Here is a 23,843-nt window from a genome sequence, read left to right as displayed (position 1 = left end):
CTTGAGTGAAAACATGGAGTTAGTGTGAAAGCCCCAATGTGGGTGTCAGGCAGTGGGAGTGGAGTGAACCAGGTTTGCAGGAGAGCTGTGGAGAACCCTTTACAAGGGACCTCCCATATGGTTAATGCCCATGCAACTCCTCCATTCCCAGCTGTGATACGATCTGGCAAGTTCTCCTCTCCACCAGCCTTAGCTTGTTGGAGCAGTAGCAGGAGTCAGGTGATTCATAAGCATCTCCCAGAGGAGAGGAGCTCACGAGGAGCCCTCAGATACCTCTGAGAAACTGCAATGAAACCACAATGAGGAACCTCCATTCTTCCCTGAGAAGCACTATAAGGTGCTTTCTATGTAGTTGTCCATTCCATACCATTATTTTGGCTTGTGATGCTTTGGTTGTAAGAAATACAAATAACCCATCAAACGACAAGTTAGCAAAGCTAACCCAAGCCAAAAAAGAAAAAAAAAAAAAAGGTAAAAATCTGTAAACTATTTGGAATAATTGGTTATTTGCTGTGTTTGCTAGTTCCAAATCAGAGCACATATTTTACGGCTTATCCTGTTACTGTTAGTTGGAAGAGCTCTTGGTGTTGGATATCTCCTGCTGAAAACAGTCACCAACCCGCTCTGCAGCCCAGCGTTGCCCCCCGGCACATTTCTGCCAGCATTTTTTCTGCTGCTGTTTGGTGTATCCTCGGGGGATGGCCCGTGACACTGCCACAGGCTACGGGTGAAAGCCCTTCCAGACCAATCTGCATGGCAAGCTGGCTTTCCACCAGCTGGGGCTGCAGGGGAAAGCAGCCCCAAATATAAACCATGGGATAAAGAAAAAATGATGGCAAGATGGTGTGTGGGAGGCTGCCTTAGGGTGGACATACTTAAATGTAGGCTGATTGGACAGGATGGAAAAAAGCACCACGGAAAACTAACAGTATGTTGAAAAAAAAAATAATAGTTGAAAGAGCCAGAAATGGGCAATTTATCTTTATGAACATCTGACAGTTCGTACCTTGAGGTTTAATGGAAGAATAAGCCAAGACCTCTTGCAGCCTCCCTGTGTCAATGCATGTGGTTTTCTCCTACTCCCTTCAGTGCTGCTTTCTGCTCGGTGCTGCTCGGAGCTACTGCAGGTCCCTGGGATAGATTGGAGGAACCAGGAGAAAGGATCAAGTTATAACCTGAAGACAGGTCCCTCTTGGGGAAGAAGTTGGAGTTCAAGGACATTGGGGAGGTTGTTAGCATGAAAAAAAGGCTTCATCCAGCTCCCAAGATCTGGCAGGTGCAAGGTCTCAAGCCCAGTTTGTGACATCTACACCCCAGGGCATGGCCTCCTAGCAGGACAAAAATATTTTTTTCCTCTCAGGAACTTTTGCAAGTGCTTCTGGTCTGCATTTGGAGGTGATGGTCTGCATTTGGAGGTGATGCCTGCTGGGCAGCAGGGGCTGACATTTCTCCCCAGTGTGGGGCTAGCTGGCACCTTGCTTGGGTGGTGGGCGGTGGGTGGGCTTTGCTGCAGCCGTTTTGTTGCAGAACCACCCTGAGGATGCCTCCCACAGCAGCGAGCCGCTCGGTTTCCTGCCTGGGTGTGCTGACCTCTGGAGCAATGCTAGACAGAGCAGCAGAGGGATTTAGGATGTGGTTGGAAAACCCCAAGGAGCGCAGCTGCGGTGTTTAAAGACATTTTTGTGTTCCCCAGCTGTTTGCCATGGCCTCTCTGCTGGAGTTTTCTGCACCCGCAGGAGGACAGGGCTGGGCTGGGTTAGTTTAGTTGGGGAATGAACTGGGCTGACCAGGCTGCCTTTGTGCTGGAGCAGATGAGGATGCTAACACCACCCTCTCCAAGACCGAGGTGCAGCGTGTCATCTCCTGCAAAAGTGTGGTAACAAACAGCTGGGGAGCTGTGTCTATAAATGTCCGAGCTGTTTCTGGAGGGATCTTCTCATCCCAGCTGCAGAGCTTTCCCATAGCAGGAAATCTGCCTCCCAGATGTGAGGTGCGAGTACATTTGAGACTGAGGCGGTGGCTTAGCTTCTTTAGAGACAAAATTTATTATTGCTATAGTTATCTATACTCCCACAGGGAAGACTGTGTAATCACTACGAGAGCAAGCATAAGTATTAAGACTTCCATTGTCTTATGCATGTTCTGCTCTCTGGGCTTTGCTGTCTGGACATTAACCTGCCTGTGCCTCAGTTTCCCCCACCTGTAAGGTGATGATAAGGTCTAAAGTTTCACCAGAAGCTAACATGTCCATTGTGTGGCAACTTCTTAGATTTCTACACCTCCCTTTGGTCCAGACTGAAATGACCATTTCAACATATTTTGTGAAAACTGGTTGTGCTGGACAAGCCCATGCTCCTGTTATTCCCGTCTGGGAATGCATCCAATAGGATGGGCTGGGAGTCATAGGAAACCCTGGGTGGTGGGGAAAAAAATTGCTCTGGCTCAGCCTCCCTGACAAAAATGAGGTTAAAACCAGTGCCCCCTTCCCTGCCCCCAGGTGAAACAAAATGAGATTGAAAACATCTCAAGAGCTGCCAGGATGACACAGGTCTGCATGTTGAGGTCCAGGGGAGGGAAGAATTTCAATACCCTCAACAGCAATGTGCATAGCCCTGGGTAAAAGTCCTACATGGAGATCAGGCACAGCTTAAACCTCCTTCTCTATTATCTGAAGGTGGTAAGTAAATGGTGGCTGCTGGCTCTGCTGAACTGAAGGCCTGATCCAGAATGCCCTTAAGGCTGTGTCTGAAGAGCCTCATCGACTTCAGAGGGATTTGCACACTCGATTGAAGTTAAGCATGTGTCTGAGTGCTTTTGCTGTGTCCAAGCCATAATCCCAGAAATGTTTCAAGTGGGAAGTTGCAGCCTGCTGGTGAAATTCTGATTTTAAAGGCATTTTAAAAAACCCCTGAATTTCTTTATTTTTGGAAACATCATGCTTTTGGCCATAAGACATTCCTTTCTTCTGGGATGTCCCCTGCAAGGGGGGCGGGGGTCTCCTGCTGCCCCATCTCCTGCTGGATGCTCACAGAGCTGCTTGAAAACTGATGAAATGGTCCCATTCAGCATCTTGCCTGGTGAAATGGTTCTGGACCCTCTGCTGCTCCTGTGGTAAACGTTGGCCTTCCCATTTTAGCAAAAAGTGTCAAAGCTGGGCACCCTGGAGCTTGAAAAGCCTTGACTTTATCTCAGTACTGAATGGGAAAGTGTTTGCAGTTCTGACTCCAGTCCCAGGGCATTTGGGTGCAGGTGCCAGCCCTCCTCATGGTGCTCCCTGCTCTATGGAAGGGGTGGTTGTGAGGGAAGAGGGAGTGAAGGGGTGTGGGGAGAGAGTAAACCTTCTGATAACCATGAAAGTAGCTTGCCACGTCTGAGTAAGCTTCTCTCCAAGCCAAAATTTTAGGCTTCAGTCACTTGATGTAAAATTTTTCCACAAGTGATATTCACTCATGTGTGTGTGCCCCACTGCATCCCTGAGGGGTCCATGCAAAAGTTGGAGAGGGCTTGCAGGATGCTTGAGGTCCCTCAGCCACCCGTGCCAGGGCTCAGGGCACAGACTCCCATTCTGAGGACCATCCTGTAGCATGTCCAAGGTAAAACACTGGAGGTGATTTTGGCTGTGGCCTGGTTACTAAATGAAATTCCCCGAATTCAGTCACTCGTGCGGTGGAACCATTGCTTTCCCTGGCTTTCCCATTTGCAGGCAAATGGATTAATGTCCTTCGCTATTAACATTCCAGCTGCTCCCCTTGCCTCCTTATTTTTTTTTTCCTTCCCCCCTTTTTTTTGTACCATCAGTAGAAACCAGCAAAAATATCTAACCAAATTCTTTGTCTTGGGGCTGCAGAAGATACCATGGGTAAGTCGTCAGATTAGTTTAAGTGCTTTCTTTGTAACTCAGTACCTGTGGAATGTCGTAATAAAGCCATGATGGTCAGAGTGTAGCTTTTTAAACAATAAAACAGGGGAAGCGATGAAAGGCTTTTTTTTTTTTTTCAAAATAAGGGAGGCAGCAGAGGCCTCAGAGTTAATTTATGTAATATTTCTATTAAAAACAATGTCTATTCAAGACAGCAATTTAAAGCCTGCACCGTTGGCTTAAAATATAAATCCAATAAACCTCTATTATGATTCCTCCATTAGGTCAGTGTGATGGAATTTTGTGGACTTCTAAAATAAGACATCATTATTTTTCAGGAATGTTTCATGAATCACAGTCAAAGCCCCTTCATCTTTGCTTGTATAAATTTCAAAAATGGTGCTCTTATAAAATACATACATTTGCTGAAGCCGGCAGCCGGCTTTCTTCTTGGAACAGCATCCTCAGAGCAGAAATCCAGTTTGCATAACAGATGAGGCAAATGTTCCTTAATGGCGTTGTGGCTGAGAGATGAGGCTGAGGTTATATGAGATTTGCCTATTTCTTTGTATAATATCAATGAGAAGAGAGTTACGTTATTCCTGAGAGAGGTGCAGCACCTGGGGACCATTGCTTTAGTGGAAGTATATGCATTTTATGCATTGATTTGTTTGTTCATGTGTTTTGTTTGGATGGGAAGGTTGAGTGGTGGTTGGGGGACAAACTAGAAAGACAATCCCTGTCCCAGAAACCTCAAAACATTCCAGTCAAAGCCCAAACCAGGAACTGAGTTTAAGAGGAGTCCTCACATTCTCCCTGAATTTCAGGCTGCCAGGACCATGTTAGCACAAGAATTCAGGAATCTATCCCCTGTGTGGTTCTACACTGGGAAGACCACCACCAAAACTGTGTGGCTAGTGCACAGGGCAGAAGTTCACCTCCAGCAATGATGGGAGATGCTGCTGTTGTTGATTACTGGGGTTTGCTTGTTGAGATATTTTACTTTGGTATCCCTTGCTGCAGGAGGAAGAATTCATTGACTGGTGGAGCAAATTCTATGCTTCCACAGGAGAGAGGGAAAAATGTGGCTGCTATTTAGAGAAGGGCTTTGACACGCTGAAGGTAAGTGGCCTTGGCTGGTTTTGGTTCATTGGACCTGCACTCTCCATGATGTTTTTCCACAAGCTGTGATTTTTTTTTTAATTTTTAGGTTTTTTATTTCTTTCAGGGAAAAAACAAAAAAGACTGTTTTCCCCAGAGTGCAGGTACTTTTGTTTTAAAAAGTAACTGCTTTGAAAACTCAATTTTCCTTGCAAAATCTTTTCTGGTAGCTTTCCACTTCGCAGCCTTCAAAAAACTGTCACATTTCTAAGTGGCAAAGGAGATGGGGAACTCCCACCCTGGAAGACATTTGGGAACAACAAGGAGAACAAGGGAACGTCTTCCCTTAGGAAGGGGAGATTTAGAAGGCCTATTACAAGAAGGGCTAAAATTAACACAGAGGCCAAAATAGGACTAAAGTGGGGGAAACCTTGTCTCATCTTAAGGAAAATATTCCCAGCAGGAAGGTCTCTGGCTGATGAAAAACCCTCTGTGAGACCTTGGCTTAGTCTGGGTCTTCTGCAATGTGCTGTTATTTATTGGGTTGCCAAAAGTCTGTTCTTCATCCACTGTCCTGGGGAGAAACAAGGGTGACAGGTCCCAGGACTCTGTCCCAGTGGGTGGTATTTGCTCTAGACCAAGGAGCTTGTCCCACACTGGTGGGGACAGACTGCCAGTCCCTCTCTGTCTGGACTCAGTCCCTGCCCACACCCCCCATCTCTCTCTCCCCAGGTCTACGAGACAGAGCTGGAGAATGTGGAGGATTTCGAGCATCTCTCTGACTTCTGCCACACCTTCAAGCTGTATCGTGGCCGGTTGCAGGACTCAAATGATGACCCCTCCGTTGTTGGCGAGTTCAAGGTGTGATGGTCTTTCTTTCTACCTGTATCCATACCCGACAATGCACGCTGCTAGGTGGAAGATCTTGCTGCTGAGTGGGATGATGCCAATTGACTATTTTTGGATAGGACTTCAGTGAGAAATGGGCCATAAGAGTAGGTCACTTGGTTCAGTTTGAACAACCTGCCTGTGCAGACCTGGCTGCTGGATTCCCAGCAGCAAGTGCATTGCGTGCTTCAAACCCACTCTAGGCTGTGCTGTCATCTTGGAGCAAAACCCATCTGAAACTGATGCTGGATGTAAGCAACGGAGTATCTTCTTCCTCCAGGACAGTGGTGGGTGCATGTGTGAGCACTGATGGTCTCACCATGCTGATGCTCAGAGCTCTCCCTTTGGAGGTGTCTGTCCAGTGCAGAGCAGCAATGCATCCTTTACTCATTTTAACCTTTAGCATATTTGCAAGAGACAATGGATTAAATTCTTCTAGCTTCTTTTTTTTTTTTTTTTTTAAAATTCCTGCTCTTACCCAGCACTCTTCTCCCCCAGACAATAGCCAGAGACTAAATCCTGCCACTTCACTGGGAGGAAATCATCTCTGCTGAATAAAACACTTGTAAATTTTTGCATTTTCTCTCTCCTCCTCTCACCTTTCTCTCAGGAACTAGTTGCCTTGTTCAAGAACCCTTAAAACTGCCCCTGCAGAGAAGGTCTCAGCCTTCAGGGAGCTGCTTCATAGCAAGGCTCCTTTATATGTCATTAATAGCATGAAGGCTGAAAGGGCAGGGAAGTAGGAGAGGTAAAGGATGAACAGGCTGGAGTTGCTCTGTGCAGACTTTTAACAGAATTTGCATCGACATTCAGCCAAGAGATGAATGATACAGGCAGCTTGCCACCTTGCTCCTGGCTCCCTCAATCATGAAGAGCCTGACAGGACATGGGCTGGTCTAGGAGACAGAAGACAGTCAGGATCTGGGCTCTGTCCCCAGCATTGTAATATTCATAGATACCCTATCCCTGGGAACACTTAAGGTCAGGTTGGATAGGGCTCTGAGCAACCTCATGTAGTTGAAGATGGCCCAGCTCATTGCAAGAACATTGGACTAGATGACCTTTAAGTGTCCCTTCCAACCCAAACCATTCTATGATTCTGTGATTCTATGCAACCATCTGGACTTTTGTTGCAAGCCTGCTCACACGAGAGCCATCTGCACGTGTGGGTGTGCAAGTGCAGCTGAACACATCTGTCCTTCACAGGGTTCGTTCAAAATTTACCCTCTCCCAGATGACCCACGAGTCCCAGTGCCACCTCGGCAGTTCCACCAGCTACCGGCCAGAGGACCCCAGGAGTGTCTCGTCAGGGTCTACATCATCCGGGCCTTTGGTCTCCAGCCCAAGGACGCCAATGGAAAGGTATTCTGCTGGGGAAAGTTGTGGTCAACCTCAATGTTGCCTCACGGCGTGGGCTTTTTAAACAGGTCAGACCTAATTGATCAAAATTTGTACATATGGCTTAAAATTTAGAAACAGTGGTGACAGCAAAAAAGGAGAAAATCTACCCCTTCTTTCTGGCTCCATTGCAACATCTGGGAATCCCAGGAGCCAACTCTTCCTCCATCCTGAGGGATTTTTCAGTAGGGCGAGTTAAAATAGCAAAATTTGTTTGTTTGTTTGTTTGTTTACCTTTGTGCCAAAGGAAACAAAATCATGTATTTCACATGACTGCTTTTTGCAAAGCTTTGCCAGTCTGGAAGAAAAATTCAGTGTAAAAAGAAAATTGTGTTGGTTCAAAGAGTAAATGTTCATTTTGTTTCACTTTGCAAAAAACTCAAGGAAAAACATCCTTCATAACTCTTGTTGTTCCATTGGAAAACAGATAAAAAGTTAAAAAAAAAAAACAAGTATGGGAAATATTTCGACATGAACAAAAAACCTCTGCTTTTTCATCTGCCCAGTTTTTGAAAATGGACTTGGAATTAAATTTTTCAATTTCTTAGAAATCTCTCATAAGACATTCCTGCAGATCAAAAAGGAGTAGAAAAAAAATACAGTTTTTTTACACCGAAAACCGAAACTAATCCAAGTTTCACCCACAGCCTTTCCCCCTATGCTGACATGTCTCCTAAAGCTCATGACAGTCAAGGGGAGACCAAAGGAGAGCCCTGGATGCCCAGTCCATCCTCACACTGCAGACCTTCCCTGAGCACTGCTTTTCCATCCTTTGATTTAAAAAAAAAATTTACAAGTCAAGGAAAAGTGATGAGGAACTTGGCGTCAGTGTTTTTTCCAGGGAGCATAACTAGCCAATATCTTTGCCTTTTTTTTTGTTTGTTTTGTTTTTGTTTTGTTAGGAGCTAGGGTGGTGGGACCCTCTAGTACTGGATTCAAGCTAGATGCCATCATTTAGGTGAAGTTTCTGGGTTTTTTCCTTTTCTTATTTTTTTTTTCTTCCCCTGGAAAAAATGCTGACTTGAGTTAATTTAACCACTTTTCAAATTTATGCTGGTTTCCCGGAATAGTTTTAGTTGTTAGAGGGAAGCTTAAAAACTTGCTAAGATGCAAAAATATCTGATACAATTTTTAGATGTTAAAGTATGCTTCCATTTTCTTTTGTCTTAAATTTGTTGCAGCATCTTTCAGATAAATGGTTTTGAGCCACATTTTTTGAAACAAAATATTTTTCCTTTGACATTTTATTCCCCTACATTTGTAAATCTATTTTTGAGTAGACGTCCAACTTAAAAAATGATGACCTCGATGGAACCTCAAAATAGATGACTCAGATGAGAACGGTAATATCCTAAGGACTTCAGAGCAAGCCCAGTCCACTGAAGAAGCCATAACTACTTTTTTCATGCTCTTTTATTGCTTTTCCATCCCATGGACTTCAGAAGGACTTGGACTCTTGTCCTTTGGTCATCCTCTCAAAGGAATTGTGGTGCAAGTAGCTCTTACCGATGTTCACAGGTTTGTTGGAAGGAGCTAATGGTCAGACTATCCTATCCTTGAAAATAGGTGTTTGTCAAGGGTGGTGGAAGATCCTGCTTGCTGGGACCAGGGGAGGTTGAGTTATTCCTTTGTCATCAATATTGCTGTGCAATGATTCTTTCTTGCATTTATTTTCATGCTCATCTTTAGTGTGATCCCTATGTGAAGATTTCAGTGGGAAAGAAATCCATAAATGACCAAGAAAATTACCTTCCCTGTACGCTGGACCCTGTCTTTGGAAAGTAAGTTTTGATTCAGTTTGGAGTCCATGTGGTTTTTTATGTCATATTGAGGGAATAGGGGCAGGCCAGCTTCCCATCCCAGTCTACAATCAAAGTTAAATCAGTGGGGCTCTGAGCAACCTGATCTAGCTGAAGATGTCCCTGCTCATGGCAGGAGGGTTGGACTAGATGGCCTTTAAAGGTCCCTTCCAGCCCAAGCCGTTCTACGATTCCCCTGGAGTGCTCTTGGGTCATGTTAGCTTGCTGAAGTGAGTCTGGCCTTGGCTCGACCACTCTCTTGCCCTCCATGGCTCATTCGTCTTCTCCCTGGGACTTTTGAGCTGTGGAGCACGGACTGCATCTGCTCTGCCATCAGAGTTTTTAGATCTGAGATTCCCCTGTGGAGGCATCTGCCTCATCCCACTGATGGTAGAGAGTCTGGGAAACTGTTCCTCATTTAGGCACTTTTCTTAAAAGACATGATGAATGTTTGATTAGGCTCTGAAACAGAATTATCTATTAATATGGTGTGGGCTGGTTGAGTTGTTTGCCTTGCATTAGGGCCACAAACTTAAGATAAAAGGCAAAAGATGATGTTTTCAGAAAAGGGCATTCATCAGAGCCAGAAAGCATCATAGGGACCAGGCAAAGCAGAGGGAGGCAGAGGAAAACCTGGTGTTCAACCTCCATGTGCTGAGAGGATTTTATTCTCCCAGAAAAGCTGGGGTTAGATCTAGAGGGTAATGCTTCAGCACAAGCAGGGATCAAGCCCTACTCGGCATGACATCCAGCTGGTTTTCTTAGGTGGTTCTTACCAGCTCAGGCTGTCAATGCTGTGACACCTTTCTTGCTTTGTTAAGCAAGACTGAGAGGGAGATACATGATCTGCAAGGAAGGAGGAAAAGGGAGAAGGATGGCGAGGGTGATACTGGTGAGACCTGGGAGGACAGTGTGCATTAGACATATTTCCTCTTCGTTTGCCAAATGGAGGTGGCGGTCCCGATGGTGAATTGAAAGTGGTCGCTCCCCGTCTAGCGTGAGGGAGCCCTGACCTCCAGTGGGCCAGGACCTACTGCCCTGTTGCAGAGCCCACAGCCAGATCCTGGTGAGCTCTGCTTGGCAGAGCAAGTCCTCCTTCGCCAAGCCTGGCTCCCGGCCAGAGGCCGTCTAGACAGCGTGCTGCACCTCCCACCCGGTCTTTAAAGCAAGATGTAAAACCGAGGTCCTGGCTGCTGGCGGCTATTAAACATCTCGTTTCACGAGCTTTCCCCTGGGCGGCTGGCTGCCTTCCAGCTTTAGCTAATTACTTTCTGCTGACCCCAGTTCCTCCTGCACTCTTAATTGGTGGCATAATCACTCACTTCCCCTCCTTAAAAGCTGCTCCGGGGTGGGTGCTGGCAGCAGGAATGGGCATCGTGTTTCTCCCCAGCATTGCCTGCCTTTCAGCAGCAGGTGGAGGGTTCCTGGTAGTGCTGGGTCAGGCCTGGACTGTCCTGCTCACCCTGTGGTACCACCTTGTACGTCGCTGACATCCATGAGCACCAGCTTGGTCTAGATCTGGGTGTTGTGTTTTGTCAGGGTCTTGGTGCTTTGTCTCTTGATCTCCTTTATTTGAAGAGGGAAAGGAAGGTTTGCTCTTGCTTTTTGTTATGTCAGTATGTTAACTGTGGTGTAATGATGGGAGAGGAAACAGCACAGAAAAAAGGTGCTTAGAACTGGGAGGAGAGGGCAAGGAGGTTTTGAGGGGTCAGCTTCATGCTGACCACAAGCTTGGCCCAGGCAGGCTTGACTTCTGTTTTGGATGTTTGCTCTTTGGGCTCAAAGAGCAGATGGTTTTCTAAAGCTGTCTTTTCTCCCCCTTTCAAATTCCGTGGCAATGATGATGATTCCTGACTCTCACCTGCAGCTCTTTTCCCTGGATATTGCAGTGTCCACTGTTATGCCCAATGAGAAACTAAGCAGGGGCAAAGTTTGCTTCAGAGTAATTCAACCAGGTGAAAAGAAACCCAATACATGCTTGCTTAGTGCATATCCACAAACTAAGCCAGTACAACACAGGATCAATAGTACTAGGCCAACATAGTAAAGATGTGCAGTGGGTGTAGTGTCCTTCCTGGCCCTGGTGGGTTGGGATGGTGTGTACGTCTGTTTCCTGTGAGGTACTCAGCAGCATGAACCTTCAACTCATGGGTATTTCTTGGCTCCTGCTGCACAGGATGTTCGAGCTGAGCTGCACTCTGCCCCTGGAGAAAGATTTGAAGATTACGCTCTATGACTACGACCTACTGTCGAAGGATGAAAAGATTGGGGAGACCATCATAGACCTGGAGAACCGTTTCCTGTCAAAATATGGGGCTCGCTGTGGCCTCCCCCAAACTTACTGCGTGTAGGTACCTCTGCAGGGTCAGGGAGTGGGTCTCTATAGATGCCAGGGCTGTGTGGTGCCAAGTTGGACATGGGTATGAGGGTGATGTTTCAACCCAAAGATCTGCTGGCTTAAGGTTGTCCCAAGGGGAAGTGACCAGTGCTGTACTTCACCAAAGAGATTTGTCTAGAGAGACAGATTCACACCAGAGAAACTCCACATTTGAGGAACTTCTCTGAGCCCTGGCTCTCCTCCAGAAGCACAAAATGCTTCAAATAGCAGAAATCTCACTGGGGAGATCCTGTTATGTCCCTGATGCCTCTTGGGCACACTGCGGTGAGGACATCCCCCATGCACAGGGCCAGCTGAAGGGTGACATAGTAGGTCTGGGTAAGAGAGCTATCGGACACCCCATCAGTGCAAACTGGGGCTGAGTGGGCTGTGGAACATGCAGCCCCGTTCACCAGTGAACACAGAGTGAACTGCACCTTCCTCAGACCATCCTTCTTTGCTGTAACGCTGCTGCTGCCCCTTGTTGAGGCTGGAAGATGTTTTATCACTTGCTGAGCTACTGTTTTCCCTCCTGTTTGGTTGATTTCAGGTCTGGACCCAACCAGTGGCGAGACCAACTCCGTCCTTCCCAGCTGCTTCACCTCTTCTCCCTGCAGCACAACTACAAGGCTCCCAGCTACAAGTCCGACCGGGTCATCTTCAGGGAGCAAGAGTACATCCTCTCTGAACTGGGTAAGGTAATGGGGCTGTTTTGGGGTTGCAAATAGTTTTCCTTTATCCAGAAAAAAGGGATGGAGTTGTAGGTCATGACCATATCACAGTAGAGGATTATTGTGGAGGCCAGGAGTGGGTGATAGGCACATCTCTCTCCTCCTCACCTTGCTGCCCAGTTTGGCTCTGCACCTTTCTGAAGGCTGGCTCTGCCCCAATGGTTGCAGGTTGCAGTTGGATCTGCACCAAACCCTGGGGCTGAACCCAGACCTGCATTCCAGCCACGTTAACCTTGGCCTTGAGCGGCTGCCCTTTTCCACTTAGAGCAAACCAAATAACATGTGGGCTGGGAGCAGCAAAGTCCATCGCAGCCAGAGAGGCTCCAGCCTGGTCTTCCAGCTGCTGCTTGGGCTGGAAGGAGCCGTTGTGCTGTTTGTGTCTCTGCGTTTTGGGGCTGGAGTCACTAGAGGGAGACAATATCATACACACGGTGCCCAGCATCCCGCTCCAGCGCTCACGGCCCGCGGGGCGAGGTGTGCTCTATCTGGAAATGCAAAATCAGCCTCTGCCAGCAAGGAGAAAATATCACTGAGGGTTGGGGAGGCATTTTCTTGTTTGCCCAAAAACCCACCAACACTGACACCTGCAATATCCTGGGCATCAACTCGTACTCATCTGACTGCCATTCTTGGGCACAGAAGTATGCCTTTTAGAGAAGATTCTGCTTTAAAGCATGGAAGGGGTATTTTGGCATAGGGAGGAGGTGAGACCCCACTGTATGGCCTGGGAGCTGCAGTTTGACTTTAGGGCCACGACAGTATTGCAGAGCCATCTAGGAGGACTTTGCCTGCAGAGGCACAAGATGGCACAGCCCAGGGCTGATCCCCCTCCCTGCTCTTGGGAATCAATGCACAAATTCATGGTTGTCCTCTTAGGAGGAGGAGGAGTGGGGGAGCAACACCTCCTTTGCAGCCTCCTCTTATGCGAAAGGTTTTCAGCAAGGGCTGGAAAGGTGTTAAACCGAGCGGGGTCTTCCCCCCTCTCCCAGCCCCTGCCTTTCACCTTCCTCTGCTTTAATGGCAATCAGTTCAAAAAACAGAACAAAGTCTGATGCTTGACCTCAAGGAGATCTGGAAACCAGCTGTGTTCGCAGAGCAATGTCAGATCTGAACCTGGCGGTATAAAGTGAAGCTATTAAACGCGAGAGCATGGGTTTTACAAGCACTGCACCCGGACCATTATTCCATAACCCCCACATTTGTTGTTTTCTGAGAAGGGCTTTTTCTTTTTCCTGTGCATACACACACACACACACACACAAGCACGCCAGGTTTCCACTGCTTGGGAAATAGCCCATATGTCTGAAGTTAACCACTTCAAGATATTGCCAAGAAAGGAGCTGGGATATATCACCTGAAAGTTGCAGAGCTGTAATAATATTTATGGAGCGCATTTCATTTCAAAGGTCCTCGAAGGTGCACAGCCTTAAAACGCTGTGGCCGAAAGGCAGTGTCTTGGGGGTGATGTCCTCCACCAGCACCAACATGGCACGTGGGGATGGGGAGGCAGGAGCAGGCTCAGCCGAGACCAAGCTGGCTCCATCCTCCATACCTGGATGTAACAAGGGATCCTGAGTGCTGGAGCAGAGAAGTCAAAAATCTCCATTATTGGAGATCCAGTCAAAAATCTCCATTATTGGAGATAGGTTGGATCTTGTTCAATCTATTTGTAGAGGTATTAGGGTCTGATGTGGAGTGGGTTGAGGAGGTGGAAAAGATTTCAGGTCTGCTCACGTACAGCTCGGTATTTGCTGTGACTGTTGTGTACTGGCCTGTTTTGATGAAAGACCACGAATACCCTAGTAGAAGCAATGAGGACCAGAACAGGGACTAGGACCAGCCACTGAGCTGTGCTGGTGGTGTCTGCATGGCCATCCTTTTCCTGTCATTTCTGTCTTTCACCCCGAACCCAGCACAGAAGAGACAGGACTCTGTAGGGAGCACATTCCCAGTGCACTCCTTTCTGCCCAGCTGAAGACGCCGGATGGTTTTAAATGACGGGATTTAAACAATATCCATTACATGAGTACTTGCAAACTGTACCAGAGCAGACTCTTTCATCTCCTCTCCCTGAAGAGCTTTGATCACATGTTAGATAAACCTCTGCTGGGGGTGTGAGTGGCGGCAGAGCAGCAGCATGGGCTGGAGGGCTGCTGGGGACCCTGCAGCCTCAACTGCTAGGATTTTAGGGGCCCTGAACCCTTGAGGAGGATCAAAGACTGGACTGTTATTTCTGTGTGCTTCAACTTGGTCCTTGCAATGTTTCACTTGCTGTGATCTGGGGGAGGACACGCGTGAGACTCGATGCAGGTCCCTGTCCCACTGTACGGTGGTTTGTCCATGTGTCCCACTGGGAATGGGTTGCCCTGTGCTCTGGAATGTTTGTGATGATGCTGAATGTGCAAATGGAGGTTGCACTCCTCCTGCTCACTCCTGGCTGCAGCCGAAGCTGGTAGGCTTGTGCTTGATCCCTTGGGAAGCTCCCATGGGGCAGTCAGAATCTGTCGCTGCACAGCTGTGGCCGTGGCGTGATGTAATGGTGCTCTTATTCTGCTCTGTGGCAGAGGATGGGAAACCCCTCAACCCCCACCTGGGGCCAGTGGAGGAGCGCCTCGCCCTTTACGTGCTGCGGAAGCAAGGGCTGGTGCCGGAGCACGTGGAGACAAGGCGTCTCTACAGCCCTCTCCAGCCAGAAATCGAGCAGGTGGGTGGTGTGACGCATCCAGGACAAGACCAAGAGCATCCCCTCCTTTCTATCCAGTGCTAGCCAGGTGGCTGGCTCACTGTGGAGCCACGCTAGGGACACCTGCCCCAGGAGATGGGCTGTTCCCAAGGTGGGGAAGCAGCTTATGGGGCACAGCAGAGCACTGGCTATCAAATGCAGGCTGGAGCTCAGCTCCGTGGCTGACTTGCTCAGGGTGCTTGGGGAGATCGATTCCAGCCTCATGTGTTCATTTCCATCAGCATTTGCTTACAATTTTTTTTTTACTTTTGTATTTTTGTGGGAAGGCCATTTCTCATCTGAAAGTCTTAATGCAGAATTATTCTATAATGGTAGTGACACCGCAGGCTCCTTTGGCAATGCAGCAGCATGATTTCTGCAGCTTGAACACGCTCTTGGAGGTGTAAAATGCTAGTAGTGTTGCAGACTTGATGTTTTTAAGCCCAATGAAAACTAAGGGGCTCCCATCCAAAACCAATTGAAATCCAGGTATCTGTATTTAGCCTAAGCCCTTTTCTTTGATTAGCACATATGTGTAGTTTATGCATTTGGATCAAAAAAAGCTGCCTCCCAAAGAACAAAATGATTAATTATCATCTGTCATACATGTTCCAGTTGCATTGCAAAGGCAGTTTCGTGAGACTGGTTCTGCAGCTGGTGTAAATGTGCACAGCCCACTGATCTGCACCGTTTCAGCTGTTTCCCTTCTGTGGTTCATTTTTAACCAGAACACCTCTCCAGTGGTGGGAGAGGAGAGTTGTTGGCAGAAGTAAATGCACTGACAACTACTCTAACATCTTTTCATATTAATTCACCCAGTGAAAATGATGATTAGAGGCAGGAGGTGGCTGCTGGCAGGTGACCAGTGGGTCTGCACTGTTCTTCCAGGTACGGGTGTCATGGTCTTGTTGGACCAGCTATGGAGACTAGCAAGAGTGCTTCCTCCATGACATGGGGTTGCATATGGGCAGAGCAATCTGGGTCTGCCCTGCCCCAATGCTTCTAACCAAGAGCATCCATAGGAGTGAAGCTGGGTCCAGGGGATTAATCTGTGTGACTCAGTACATGCTACATTCAGGGCAGTTCCCAAAAGCATGGCTCTGACCTGCTGCAAAGCCACAGAACAAGCTGGCTTTGTCAGGCTGTTCGCAGTGAGCTAAAAGCCAGGTTGGGCTTTTAAAGTTTTCTGCTGAAATGGAAGATTTTCTTGCCAAAAGCAAGCAAACCACAAACCCCTCTGTGATGGGCTGATTGTCAAAGGATGGCTTTTTTTTTTCTTTCAACCCTTGAGACTGCACAATAAAATATTTTATTGGCACCCATTGGTGTTTTACAGCAAAAGAGACCACCTAAAAAACATCCCCCTTCCCCCCCGCCCCCCCGAGATTTTAGCTGTATTTCTGTTGCTCTTTCCCTAGAAGGATTTTGTGGAAGTGGAATTAGATTCCCCTCTCCTCATCCTAGCTGCCACTCCCATGGTCATAGACCCATAAAGCAGCTGCCTAGGTGGTGACAACTGGTGACACCATGGAAAACAAGTGAACTGCTTGCTTCTCCAGCACCTCACATGGACCTAGTCTTCAGTCTGTCCCTGAGTAAAGATAAGCAGTCATGGAGGGTAAACCCAGAGTGCACCTTCAGCTTATCCAAACCAAACTCTTATACATATCAGGCCATTAACGTATACCCAATTATCACTAAAATAATTTTAATATAATACGTAAGGAATTAAGGAAGCCTTAGTTTTCAACTAAGGTGCACTGGACCACTTGATATTTTCTCTCTCCACACTGGGTCTTACTGAGGAGGTGAAGCTAACACATTTAGGAGGTTCACCAGGCTTCATGTGTCTTTCTTTCCATGCAGGGAAAGCTACAGATGTGGGTGGACCTTTTTCCAAAATCTCTGGGACAGCCTGGCCCCCCTTTCAACATCACACCACGCAAAGCCAAGAGGTGACTTGTTTCTCATTTCTTACTCAGTGTGGTGCTGGTTCCAGCACTTTCCATTTGTGAGGGGAGAGGAGAGGGGCTGGAGGTGCCAGATGAGGGGGAGATTCACCTGCCCAGCTGAGAAATGTCTATGTGGGCTTATTTTCAGAGAAAGATGACTCATGTCAGCTCCTTCAGCTAAATAGCTAAGTAGAATGTCCAGGTGAGCTTTAGACGAAGATTTTCACCCTTTCATGTTGCTTTTGTTCCCGGGGCTGTCCAGGTTCTTCTTGCGCTGCATCATCTGGAACACCAAGGATGTCATCCTTGATGACCTCAGCATCACGGGGGAGAAGATGAGTGACATCTACGTCAAAGGGTAAGCCACCCCCGCTTCTGTGTCCTTGAGTACTGTAGCCTGAAGGTGCAAGAGCAGCAGTGAAGGAGTTAACATGGCCCTTGCATCAACATTGCTGTGGTAGACCCCTGCTGGGATGAAGGGGCCATTCACACCTCTCCAGCTATGGATCCAGCTTCTTGGCACACAAGGCTCTGCTGTGCTCATAACCACTTCACGATGTCAAGTTTTTCTTTGCTTCTCTTGGATGCTTACATATTAACATTTAGAGAGATAAAATGGGAAGCAGCCTAGCCACTGCAGAGAGGGGCATGTAGTCTGCATTTCCACTGCCGACCCTTTCCCAGCTCCTCTCCTGGGACAGACATGGGCTTGTTCCATATACATAGGTTGGCTTGTTTGCATAGCTGCTTTTTTTGGAATTCCCTTTTTTCCTTGAAACACACAAAAATGTGGCAACCAGCAGTAACTCCTCTGGCACATTCCCTTCTCTGCCTGACTCCATTTATGTTTTATCTTGTGTAAAATGGTGCAATCCCAGCCAAGGGACTTACTTATTTTGTGCGTTCTTTGGATTTATGGACAGGAAGAGGTAGGATTTTGAAACAGACTGTAAATCCCTTTTTTACAATCCCAATTTTCCTCCTGTAAATCCAGAATGCGCGCTGCTTACCTGGTATTCACATCAAGTGCATTGTTATCAGCTCCAGCTAAGCTGCTCTGTGCACTTTGGGGCTCTGAAATAGTAGTCCTTGCAGGGTGTTACCAGGAACGCGAGAGCATCCAGCGCTTGTTGATATCCCTCTCCTGGCTTTTAGCATCCCCAATGACCAAGCAAATCTCGCAGTGCTGTAAATGAGTTAAAAACATTGCTCAACTTCCTCATCTTCCCCCCAAATGGCTGCATCATTGACATCTCTGGATAAGGCCCAAATCATCCTGTTGGAAGGGGAGGCAATGGTCCTTCTTGTCCTTAAGTGTCTGCCCTACAGACAGGGGAACCTGTAGGCGAAGCGACCTTCATCACCATGGTGTGCTGCTTTGGTGAGGACCATTCCTCTCATCCATCGCCGTCTCCTGAACAGGGGCTGAAGCTTGCTTTAGGGTGTAATCCATGGATAAGGAGCTTTTACCTGTGGTTTTCCTTCAGAAGGTTTCGCAGTGCTTCTCTGAGGAGGCTATTGCCAGTTTATTCTCCATTTAACCCATTAGGCAAGGCTAGGGATGGAATCTCGGTCTCTTATACGTTATCTTCTGCATAATATGTAAACTATTGTCGAGTCAGTTAGGAAGGTAAATGAAACCAGAGCTTTTCTATTGCCCCTGAGGCAGAACTCAGTTGCTGTTTATTTTATTTAATGTAATAAGTTATTTATTGATAGTCCTACAATAGCATGAAGAGGTCTCAACAAAGTTTAGGTTGTGCATGGTGGAGTGCAGAGAGACATTCCCTTCCTAAAGACTCGTGCTGTAGCTAGAAAAAGAGTGCTAGGGTAGGGAAATCATATTCATTAGAATCTAAAGATTATCTTTTTTTTGGTTAACAGCCCTCTCTGTCACTGTCATAGATGGGGGATGTTTTTGTATTGTTTTCATAGTGAAATTTCCAATAAAAAGTTTTACTTCACCAAGAGGATGGATCAACATTGAACCAGGTCACATGGGAGGTGGGAGGTCTTCACTCATCATCTTGCAAGTTTTTCAAGATATTTCAAGGTAAAACTTTGAGCCAATTGGACTAGAAATTTCCAGAGACCCCTTCCAACCAACCAGCACTACTAAGATTTTATGCAATATTATGTGGCATCTTTAAAACTCATCTACATCTCTTTTTGGGTTCCTAAATAAAAGGATGTCCTGGGTCCTCCAAGATCTTACACTTGTGCTAAACAAAAGGGGAGGCGTGCTAGTTTTGAGAACAATCTCCTCTTAGATGTAAGAACCTAGCCTTGCCTTTGGATATTGCAGATACCTTGAGCCACATGGATTTGAAAAATTCTGGATGTGTTTGCGCCAGTCCCAAGCTCTTTCCTGGACATCTGCTATTGGCACCAGTCAGAGACAGGATGCTGGGCAAGATGGACCTTTGGTTGGTCACCACAGCCATTCCTATGTTATGTTTTAATTCTGGGGCACTTTGACTTGAATGCTTTTGATTTCTGGCATCTCCTTCCTGTAGTGGAGAGGGTGCAACAAATCTGCAAGAAAAAACCCCAAACAAACATGCCAAAGAAGCATCTGAATCAAACCATTTATTTGTCCTTTTGTTTCCCTGCAAGGAGAGGGCGCTCACACTGCATCCTCCGAGGGTCCCTGACGAGCTCTGAAGGATGTGGATAAACACACAGGGTCACCATTTGCATCCTATCAGATCAAATCAAATAATCCAGCCACAATTTAAGTATTAGTATATCCTCACCACACAATTCGCGCTGCCATCAAGCCCTCGCTGTCCATGTAGCACATGTGCATGTGGTGTGTGTACTGTAGGATGAACTTGAGTAGACCTCCCTTTGCTGTCTCCAACAACACATTTGGGGTGGGTCATGTGCTCTTCTCAGGCCCTGTAGAAGAGAGGATCGTTTGTATAGCTGGGCAAAAAATCCTTATTTTCAATTTCAGTGGAAAACAATCGAACGAGATAATTGTTTTCATTAGAGGTTCCCTCTGAATCTTCTGGCTTTCCTCCAGAAAGGCTCTAAATACACAAATGGATGTGTTTTATTGTTTTGGTTTTTTTGTTGATTGCTGAAGACTGAAACATCTTGGACAGGGAAAGAGAGCGGAATGAAAACCCAACAGTTGCAAAACTCACAGCTGGAAAAAAGTAGTTGTTATGGAAAGTTTTCAGTTTGCCCCTGGGCTCATTGTGGGGTGACCACAGCAAGCTCTTTTAGACCAGGAGGGGAACTGAGCTGCAAGGACCTGTCGCTAATGGAAGCTGGCCACAGCAGGGTCTGGCCACTCTGGGATTTTCCTGGAGAAGAACTTCTTGGCCATTTAGGACTTTCAAATAATAATCTTTGAGAAATCGAAAATAGAGATTAAAAATGGCCCTTTGGTCCTTTAGCATGGTTGTCTCATCAACAGAGTGGTTTTAGAGGCTAACTACAAGGTCAGTTTGTTGGGGTGTCTGCAAAGGGGAACAAGCTCTTGCCAAGGCAGGATAGAAGCTGATGTGTGCTTGTGGATGGGTAAGTGACAACTTCGAGCCAGATCTTAAGGCAGTGTTGAGTCTTGAAAACATCCATAAACTGAGGAGAGGGGGGAGAAGACATTGCAGAGCTTCTCAGGCTGCTACCACCAGCAGTGGCTCGTCTCCCAACACTGCAGGGACTATTGCATTCCCTCCCAAGTCTCCTATGGACTCCAGGCTACCCCTACAGATAGCAGCCCAAGGCATTCACAGGGATAAGAGACATTTTATTACCTGCTCATTGCCTCTGTGACGTTGAGTGAATTCCAAAATTGCTGGTGTGCTTCTTGTTTTTCATACAACATGTTTGCATTTTGCAGCTGGCTGATCGGCCATGAGGAGAACAAGCAGAAGACAGATGTGCACTACAGGTCTATGGGAGGAGAGGGCAATTTCAACTGGAGATTCATCTTCCCCTTTGACTATCTTCCCGCTGAGCAAATGTGTTACATCGCAAAAAAGGTGAGTGTCCCTGGACAAATATTTCTACCTTCTCATAGTAACTCTGGGGTGAAATGCACTGCATGATCTAAGACCCGCACAACTGCAGCACCAATGGAGCTCTGCAAGGCTCAGCCCTACCATTGCATTATTTGAAATACAAAGCTGTGGACAGGTGGGAAAATTGGTTTAAAAAATTCACATTTTGCATACAACATTTGTGGGGTCAGAATTAGAGGTGGCTTTGTATATAGAGCCTGGAGCAACTGTCCCCCCAGGAAAGACTCCTCTCGACCGGACGTAGCTGAATATTGGTGCAGTGGTGTCAAAGTACTCTCCAGATTGCATGGGACTTCCCAAGATGCCTAATCAACAATGAGGTTACTCCAAAGATGGAGATGTCATTTTGAAGGGGGTGGTTAAGTATGCGTCTCTGGCATGGCATGATGGGCATCACGCTGAACCTGCAGATTAGGAGGCGTGTTGTTGGGTCTGTGTGTCTGTGTGGACAGCAGGGATAACCCCTGCTTTCGAGATTCAGTCTTGTTTTGTGACATCTCCCTAAAAGCTCAGACCCCTTCAGCCAGCCAAGCCAAGCCCGAGTCTTTGTCCCTGCTCCCTGTATTGCCACTGTGAACTTGACCACGGTGTTTGTTGAATACAGGGTGTCCAAAGACACCTCGTTGCAGTGGGACCATCTGCATCTGCAAAGCTCACCTGGGACTCCGATCCCAGTTTGTTTTGTGGGGCCAGCAAGGTCCCAGCGATGGCCTGGGTTGGAACTGGCACTTTGGTGGGGAAGATGCTGAGTAAATTCCCCATCTCTCAAGCCAGACGATCCCTGCGAGGAGGCCTAGCTTCAAAATGAATGGCTGGATAGTTAAACTGATTGACAGAATCATAGCTGTACCCATTTCACGCTTCATGTTAAACAAATCAAAAGTACAGTGTGTACTACATTCAATTATCCCCCTTTGAAAAAGCAAAGACCCCCCTATAAACCGTTTAAGAAAATACATCCCACTGTGCTGATATTGATTCTCCTCCGACCACATGTCTGCCAACACTGTATCAGAAAATAAACAGCTTGTAAAACCTGTCTGTAAAGGAAAAAATAATGAATGAAAAGCCATGCTTTGCATTTGTGGGACACATTCCGCTCTGGCAATTTTTGATCTCGCCATGTGCTGTTTGAACTCCAGGTTCATTACTGCTGCTGTAAAAGCCCATGCACCGAACTTTAAACGCAGGCAATGGAAAGTGGAATTTAAATCAAAATGGTCAGATGGCAAATTCTGAGCTGCTAAAAGCCACCTGCACCCAAGCCTTGCTGGTGTTGGCCCTCAGAGAGAGCACTGCTGGAAGGAAAGCAGCTTTGAATTTGCTCTCCTTTGTTTGCTCCACTCGCCTCCTCGCAGGCTGGAGGTCCCTTTCGCGTTGCAGGATGGACTGCAGGAATAGGTCACTCCCAACCCAGATTGCAAATAGCTCCCAACAGAGCAACAATGCCCCTGGACAGCAGGGTCTCTGCAAAGTTTAGTTCTGGGGGGCACTGGGAGCTTGCAAACCTGGGGAAAACCCAGGTGCCACCTGGTGGAACTGGACTCTGAAGCCTTGGGATGGCCAGTGGTAGCCAGGATTGTTTAATCCTTGCCACAGTACAGGAAGTTTTTGGAACTTCATCTCCAAAGCTTTCAAGTGCTGAGATTTCTTGGGGTTTCAAGGCTTCAGTCTTCCCACAGGACACCTCAAGGGAAAGCAGGAGGCTGCAAATCCTGTGAGCATCAATTCAACCTATGGATTGGAAGTGTCAGTTCTTATTCCTGCTTTTCTAAACATTTTAATAATTCTGGATGTTTTTCCATCCGTATCTTCTCTTGCTGCAGTAATCTTATAAAGATTTTGCTTCTCCTTCCGAGAAAGGAATTTCCCCATTCAAAAAAATCCCCATGAAAGAGCAAGTCCACCTTTGGGACAGCTCTTCTGAAAATATGTAAATGTGTGTTTCTTTAACATCCTCTCTCAGTATTTATTCAGAATTTCGTTCTTCTGCTCTTGCTTCTTTTTGTGCTACCTTTCTCTAGCAGCCATGGACAAGTCAAGCCATGTCATTTGCAGGGCCACAGTATGCTTGCAGCTTGCTGAGTCCTACAGGAAGAGAGTTTCTTAGATTGCAAATCATGCGATTGTTTCGGTGAAAGGGTCAATACACAATGCATGTTGGAGCGAGGGTATTTCAGAGGGGGAGCTAGGGTAGAAAAGTAGACTCAGTGCCCCAGAGACGTTTGCATGAAATTACATACTGTCTTAAGTAGGGGAGGAACAGGCAGGTCCAGGTCCCAGATGAGGACAATGCTCCGCTGCCAACCAGCAGCGAGAAGTGCAGATGTCTGCAGGGTTTAAACTTCAGATCCCCGGGTCTAAGCCTGGCACGTCTTGACTCTTGCAGACAATGTTATCAGATGGTCATGGTACAACCAGAGTCTATCAAGAGCAATGCTGAGGTAGGCTGGATGTGGATCACGTTTCACTGGGCACCCGGTCAGAGAGGCGCTCAGCTCCCACATCTTGCAGGCGCTATGGAGGTGGAAAATGCATGAAATTGATTTTGAAATGTTCAGCTTCAAGTGCCAATTACAGCAGTAGCTGAATATAGCTGCCAAAGCTGAATTCTAGATGTCCTTCAGGGTAGAAAAAGCTTGACACTGAATGTCTGAGCAAGTCATCTGTATAAATGAACATTCAGGGTAGAATTTCAAGAGCATCTTAATATAATGTTAAAAACTATTGGTGCTTGAGTGGACCTGGAAATAAACCACTAGGCTGGAGCTTCCAGGACCTGGCTGGGTTGTTCATATACCATCTGAAAAGTGTTGCATAAAAGAAATTCCAGGAGATGAAGATAATGAGTATGGGAGCATTGTTGGCAATTTCAAATCTATGTCATGCCATGCCATTGGCAGAAACCAGACCAAGGAACATGTTTGTTGTCTTCATAGTTGTTCTGCTACTAGACTTTGGTGTTAGGTGTCAACAAGAAAA

General features: G+C 46.9%; 1 protein-coding gene across 7 annotated transcripts in view; it reads left to right on the top strand.

Annotated features, from left to right (window-relative positions):
* Nucleotides 1–23,843, top strand: part of DYSF (dysferlin) — a 100,308-nt gene that overhangs the window by 58,060 nt on the left and 18,405 nt on the right. For 6 of the 7 annotated variants that reach the window (XM_014935963.1, XM_014935960.1, XM_014935961.1 and 3 more), the window contains 10 exons: nt 4,883–4,981; nt 5,693–5,821; nt 7,055–7,210; nt 8,936–9,027; nt 11,222–11,392; nt 11,973–12,115; nt 14,718–14,857; nt 16,742–16,830; nt 17,090–17,185; nt 20,681–20,822. In XM_014935963.1, coding sequence (XP_014791449.1) covers nt 4,883–4,981; nt 5,693–5,821; nt 7,055–7,210; nt 8,936–9,027; nt 11,222–11,392; nt 11,973–12,115; nt 14,718–14,857; nt 16,742–16,830; nt 17,090–17,185; nt 20,681–20,822 — 1,257 coding nt within the window. Of the gene's footprint in view, nt 1–3,847; nt 3,860–4,882; nt 4,982–5,692; nt 5,822–7,054; nt 7,211–8,935; nt 9,028–11,221; nt 11,393–11,972; nt 12,116–14,717; nt 14,858–16,741; nt 16,831–17,089; nt 17,186–20,680; nt 20,823–23,843 lie in introns of all 7 variants that reach the window. The other variant, XM_014935959.1, reaches the window with a different exon arrangement.

The sequence above is a fragment of the Calidris pugnax genome, unplaced genomic scaffold (assembly GCF_001431845.1).
Source record: "Calidris pugnax isolate Ruff unplaced genomic scaffold, ASM143184v1 scaffold14, whole genome shotgun sequence".
Lineage (NCBI taxonomy): Eukaryota > Metazoa > Chordata > Aves > Charadriiformes > Scolopacidae > Calidris > Calidris pugnax.
The sequence above is the reverse complement of the archived record's forward strand: the minus strand, read 5'-3'. Positions and strand labels throughout refer to the sequence as shown.